This window comes from Heptranchias perlo, unplaced genomic scaffold (assembly GCF_035084215.1).
Source record: "Heptranchias perlo isolate sHepPer1 unplaced genomic scaffold, sHepPer1.hap1 HAP1_SCAFFOLD_47, whole genome shotgun sequence".
Classification (NCBI taxonomy): domain Eukaryota; kingdom Metazoa; phylum Chordata; class Chondrichthyes; order Hexanchiformes; family Hexanchidae; genus Heptranchias; species Heptranchias perlo.
In genome coordinates, this window is record NW_027139484.1 from 451,110 (window position 1) to 457,786 (window position 6,677).

Consider the following 6,677-nt stretch of genomic DNA (forward strand, 5'->3'; position numbering starts at 1 on the left):
GTGTTTAACACAAAGACAGCGGAGCAGTGAGGAAATCAAGGACCAAAATGTGAACTTCTGCAGAAAAATGGATTAATATTTGGTTATTTGGACTTAATTCTTACAGAGAAGGAGAGACCAGACATTCGGAGGAAAGGTCAAATGAGCCATGTGTGTAGAGAATGTAATTCTAGCTTCTATTAAATAAATCAGAGTAAAATTGGATTCAATCTGAATGTAGTTCTGATCTGGGATTTGGTTTAATTCTACATTTTTCATATTTTTCTTTAATCTGAAACAATAACAGTATTTGTAACAGTAACAGAACAGGAGAGTGCTGCGGGTCTCTGCCCGGTTTAGTGAGACAGCAGAAGGGGTAAGAGAACATTGTGATTTATTACAGAATCCAGCAGCTCACTGGGAAAGTTACACATGGTACAGATGGAGGAATAAAAAGGTGCAAAGTGATTTTATACTTTAATTTGGGGCAATGACTTTTTATCTCCAAAAGGTTAAAATTTATGTTTAAATAATGGGCTCTTTCTCCGAAAGAAACTTTAGGCACAAGCCATGGCTTTATGAACAAAACAATCATTTATTATTCTTAATACACTAGAAAAAATTACATTAGAATGTAATCAACATCTGGGGATTATACCCGATTTAGAATTGCTTTAACACCAATAAAACAACACATTCTGAATTCCCAAAATGAATAACCGTTTGGAAATCCAATGTCTATCTTCGAATAAGCTGATAACGAAAGTTATATCCTTGTGGTTGACTCAAGCTTGTCTGGAGGATTCCAGGTATTTTGATGGATACCGTTGTAGGGTAGCCTGTCTTACTCTGGCATCCAGGTCATCTGCTTCACAGGCAATCTGTAAACCAGCATCGAGGCATCAAGCTGGAAGGTTGCGAGCAGTCATGAAGATTCCAGGTGAGGTGGTGCTGCCAGGAAGTGAAAGGTGAGTTTGGAGCAGCAGTGGTGGATCTGCGTCTCTCTCCACTCAACTTCTGCCCAGCTTCTTTGTAACATAGAATCACACCTCTGGGGCGTTAGCTGATCAAAAATAGTTTCCTACAAATACAACCCATGATTGATTGACACTTCACTTGTTTTCTCTCAGTGTCCACAACGTAACCAAGTCAAGCCGGCAGGAGTTCAAACCATCTCTAGCCCTCCTGGAATCGTTATTATTGCTATGGTGATCTATCCTCTGCTGTGTGATCTTTCACAACGTGTCATTAACAATCCTTCCAACAGCCCTTTCTCCTTTTAATCGTTCTTTTCCTTCAGACATGCTGAAGCGGATTTAGTCTCAGGCTTTCGTTTATCAGATGATTTTTTTTACTACACAGAGCAGCTGGGAAACCCCTGCAGTAAGTAATGGTCAGGGTCAGGTACACAAGACTGAGTGACTTTGTTGTGCAGCCTCCCGGCATCAACTCTCTCTTTGTTTCTCTCTGTGGATATACTTTTCCCTTTTACTTCTTTCTATCTGTCTCTTCCTCCTTCCCTTTCCATCTGTCTTTACATCATTCTGTTTGCTTCTCACTCTCTCCAGCACTGCTTCTGTCTCCTTCTTTCTCTCTGTTTCTATTTGAATTCTCGAACTCTTCTTTGCATCTGTTTCTGTATTTCATTCCATCTCTCTCAGTCGCTGTTTTAATATTTGTATTTCTCCCCCTCTATCCTGTTTTCCATTTTCTCCCTGCTTTCTGTTCCTCTTTTTCTCTTTCTCTTTGTCGTTTTATGTCTGACACTCTCTTGCTCTGAATCTTCCTCAGTCTCTCGTTATTTTGAATTGATTTCTTCTGTCTATTAACCTCTCCTCTCCTTTGTAATTATTTGGCAGTGTCTCTCTCTCATTATATATAGAGAAAGAAAGTATAAATATATATATATATATATGTATATATATATATATATATATAGATATACTTTCTTTCTCTCTTTATTTTTCTCTCTTGTCTTAATAACTTACTCTTTATTTCTCTCCGTCTCTGAATAACTCTGTCTCTGCCTCTCTTTATTTCTGCACTTTTCTAATTGGTACATTTATGTTGTCCTTGTGTTCTCTCTCTGTCTGTCCTTCTCTCTGTCTCTCGTCTCTCTCCCTCTGCCTCTCTATCTATCTGTTTATTTCCCTTTCTCTGCCCTCTCTGTCTCTCATTCTCTCTGTGTCTCTCTCTCCCTGCCTCTCTCTTTGTCTTTCTCCTGGTCTCTCTCTCTGTCTCTCTCTCGGTCAATCTATGTGCCACTCTCTCTGTCACTTTCTCTCTCTGTCATTCTCTTTCCCTGGCTTCCCTCTCTCTATATCTCCCTCTCTGTCTCTCTGCCTCTCCTTCTTTCTCTCCCTCTCTCTCTCCCACCCTCTCTCGCCCTTTCCCTCTCTCTTCCCCTTTGTCTCTCTTTCTCTGTCTCTCTTTCTCTGTCTCTCTCCAAATCTCTCTTTGTCTCTGACTCTCCCTCTCTCATTCTCTCTGTCTCCCTCTCTCTGTCTCTGTCTCTCCCTAATTGCCGCTCCCTTTCTCTCCCTCTTTCTCGCTCCCTCACTCCTTCTTTCTCACTCTCTCTCTGTCTCCCGTTCTCCCCCTCCCCTCTCTCTCTCTGTCCCTCTCTCTGTCTCCCCTCTCTCTCTCCCTCTGTCCCTTCCCCTCTCCATCTCTCTCACCATTTATGTGAAGGACACACATCCTGATCAGGTCCACAGAAGTGACATTGATTTCCAGCTTTGCCCATTTTGTCTTGCGGTCAGTTAATTAAAGTCCAGCTGAGCTCTTTGGTGCCGTCGTTTTGAACAACAATTCACGTGTTGTCTGCAAAGCAAACCCTGCCTCAATAGGTGAGATTATCAATAAAATATAATCTCAGAATCAGATTTAAGATAATTTCAGGGCTCTGTGCTGCTAATATAAAATGTACTTTCCATCCCCTGGGAAGTGTAGGGGATGGAGTATGAAATGGGATTTAGTTCTAGTGCTTGAAACCCTTCAGCTCTTTCTATGATTTCACTAATTTAACAATTAGATTGAGTGGGTATTTCACCGCGTTCTTCAGCTCCTCTCTGAATTTAGTCTGGGTCAGGACATAAATACACGTGTTTGTGCAGGAACTGAGAAGCCGCAGCATCTTTGATATCTGTTCTGAGATATAACCAGGGTCAGTGAAGGAGTAATAAGACCGAATGTCTGCAATTCGCACATAAATGAAAAATACAACATATGTCAGCCACAACAGTATAAAACTGCCCGATATACTGAAGAGTAAAATGATGGATTTCTTTCGGTTCTCCATCTCTGGATCACTCCGATTCTCTCCATTGCTGCGGCCCCGGAGTCCCCTGCGGACTCGACTGGACATTAAAATACGCCTGATCGTCAGAACATTGAGCAGAAAAATCAAACAGAACGGGAGACAAGGGGTTAAAATGAGGTGAAACATGTCAAATGCGGCCCATGCGGGGGAAGTACGGAAGCTCAGTTTACTCACACAAAACCAGGGAGCATTATCAATTATATATAAAGGTTCATTGGTAAAGTACCAGGGGACATTCACCAAACAGCCCAGCACACTCACTGTTCCCAGAACCACAGCCGCCGTTCTCTCGGTGCAATATTTAGTTTTCAGCTTCTCACAACAAATGGCCACAAATCGATCAAAGGTGAAAGCGACCGTGAACCAGACAGAAACATTCGTGGTTACAAAACTCAAGACTATAATAAAACTACACACGGGAGTGATGTCCAGGAATGACATTGTGAAATAAATCGAAGTAATCTGACTCAATATCGGATCAGTGATAACGACCAGGAGATCGGCCACTGCCATTCCCACCAGGTAGTGACTGATACATTTGGAGAGACCGCACTTTCCTCGGGACAGGATCACAATCGCCACCAAGTTAACTGTAAGAGAGTGAAAAGGAAGCAGAGAAATTATTGATCTGACCTGGAGTGAAAGCAGCAGTTTGAGAGGATCTGAGGTGAAATTTCCAGCTTTGTTGCTGCATCAAACGGTGGAAAGTGATTGATTGACCTGGGCAGCGATTTCGGTCAAAGGGATGTTTTTAAACACAATGTTCAGTAATGAATTAAGAGATGGATGCAGAAAGTGAATAAAGTGAGCACCGGATCCACTGGAAGGGCTGGGTGAGGGCACAGTGCCGGTGGGGAATGGAGAAGGGGTTTTGCACACCGGGAATCCAGCTGATTAAAGCCGGATTTGGGTTCCAGACTGATGTGAAAAAGGGGGAAGGGTGGGGAATGTGAGGGGACAGGGGTAGGTACATCTGGTTTCTTGCTCTGGGTTAAGTGAGCCGACAGCGGCTGGCACTAAATGGGAAAGGCAGCTGGAGCCCGAGCCAGTGAGTGAGATTGGGAGGGAGACAAGGAAAAGGACATGTAGGAGCTGGAGGAAAGTCAGGAGCAGATAGTTTGGGAAAGCGAACAAATTGAAGCAACGGATGAGGAGACAGAGGATTCAATGCAGTGAGAGGAGAGGCTGGGATTCATGGGGAGAGACTGCAGCAGAATGTCAGACGAAATCGAATCTATAGGTCCCACTAACACAATCCAACTATAACATTCAATAGTTCATTTCTGTGGTTATTGATATCAGGGAACCTGTGTCGTTATAAAATGTGTACAATAAATTTACTTTGTAATTCACTTGAAATTAAATTTAAAAGTATTAATTAAATCAACCTCGTTGTTTATTGAATTCACCTAACTTTAACGGACTGTATCCGAACAATTCATTACGATCAAGACATTTCTGATTATATTTTTTTCAGCAAATTTTAATTATGTTCAGTGTTAAGTTGGAAAACAAAGAACATTCACAAAAACAGACTGAGGACCTGACAGGGATATAAACATGAGGAGCGAGTCCCACAATAAAAACTCACCCAAACTGACCACATCATAATAACATATTCAAGTCATTTTTTCTCTGTGTAATTGTACTGGAAGTTTCAGCAGATCATTCTGATGAATTATTCACACCACAGCCTCTCGCTTTCGCTCTCAGTCTCCCTCTCTATCACTCACTTCACTCTCTTTCTCAAGTCAATTTTCATATCCGATTAAATCCTATCATCCTGTGCCTGCATTCTGTTCACCAGCCCCGTGTTCCACCGATCCTATTCTCAGTGTTAGTTTGTTAAATAGTGAAGCCTCTGTGGGATAGTTTAATGTTTCTACAGATCATCCAATTCTCCACCTGTTCACCTGCACTGTTCTCTTCATCCACAAATCATGGAATAAACAGAATCGAATCCCTCTCCCAGGCAGAACTCACAATAATTGAGATTCCTTCTCCAGTAATTATAGGGTATGGGGATGGATGGCGGGATTGTTCAATTTACAAAACTCCAACATCATACTTATCACCTACAGGTACATAGAAGGGCTGCTGATTCCAACAGGGACAGTGCAAATTGAGACCACAAAACATCAAAACATTTCATTTTACAGTGAAGTCCAGTGACAGTCAGTGAATTCATCCACAGTGAAGCAGAGAAGGAGATGTGAAAGAGTCAGCAGAAAACTCAGTTCAGTAACCAGACATCTGAAGCGGCGTCAGATACACACATAATGAAATAATATTTCATAACAGTGATAACCAATAAATACATTGAAATCCCAGTTAAACTGAAGCATGTTATTTGGGAGGGAGGACATTCCGCTGCCTCCTTGTAACACTGAGACCGTGAGCTGTCTCATTATCAATCACTGAAAACACATTGATGAAAACATATTCCAGGACAGGTTAGTTCCACAACAAGAAACTGTTATCAGCTCCTGATGGTCTGATACCAACTCTTAGCCCAGTACATTCAGTACAGAGAATAATCCAGTAACAATGCCAGGGTTGGATAGACAAATTCATGACAGATATAATGCAGCGCCTCAATACCGAAAGAGCAGAGACTTAACACATTCCATCATTCAACCAATAGAACAGAACAAGTGACTGTGTAAAATATGTAGGGACAAAAAACAATTTTCCAAGTACAGCAGCAGAGTTAACACCGATTTACACCATTAACAGCTGAGATAATGGCTTACCTGGAACTCCAAATGCTGCAAGAACTGGATAATAAATAAGTTCTATCTGATGGATTACTGGATATCCCATTTCTGTGAGAAGCACTGACTTCTGTTACCCTGGAAACCACAGATCCAGCAGGCACTCTGAGCTGATCCATTCCAACAAGCCCTGATTTATACAGGGGATAAGTCTCCACTGACACGGTTATACTCCTGATCATTGCTGTTAGTTACAGTCAGTTTAACAAACACATTACATTAGCAGCTTTGACTCCGCTGTAAATAATGTGGTGAATAAAACACAAACATCTCAAAGTCCACGATATTACTTAGTCAGATCTCTCTCAGGAATAAAGTTTAAATCTGATCTCATACAGGACTGATCCAACAATAATAAACGGCTTCATTTACAGCTTTTATATAACTATATTGACCATGTTCACTCCTGGTGATTCATTTATAATTTAGACAGATGTCTCCGCAGTGTGCACTGAATCCAGGGACACAAGCAGACCCGTTTCACTCTGTTCCTGCAGTTTCCCAGTTAAAATATGAATTGCGAGTCTCTGACACGAGGACAGTTAAAGGGCAGGTTGAGGATTGCAGCCTAGAAATGACTGGGTGATATTAGGGGACGGACA

At 41.7% G+C, this 6,677-nt stretch overlaps 1 protein-coding gene across 1 annotated transcript; it reads right to left on the reverse strand.

Annotated features, from left to right (window-relative positions):
- Positions 1-205: 205 nt before the first annotated feature.
- Positions 206-6,103, reverse strand: LOC137313344 (probable G-protein coupled receptor 139; the record flags this gene model as incomplete). Its single annotated transcript, XM_067979470.1, has 3 exons — positions 206-271; positions 3,008-3,891; positions 6,055-6,103. Coding segments are annotated over 3 exons (999 nt in total), but the record flags the coding sequence as incomplete, so codon positions are not given.
- Between the last annotated feature and the right edge of the window lie 574 nt (positions 6,104-6,677).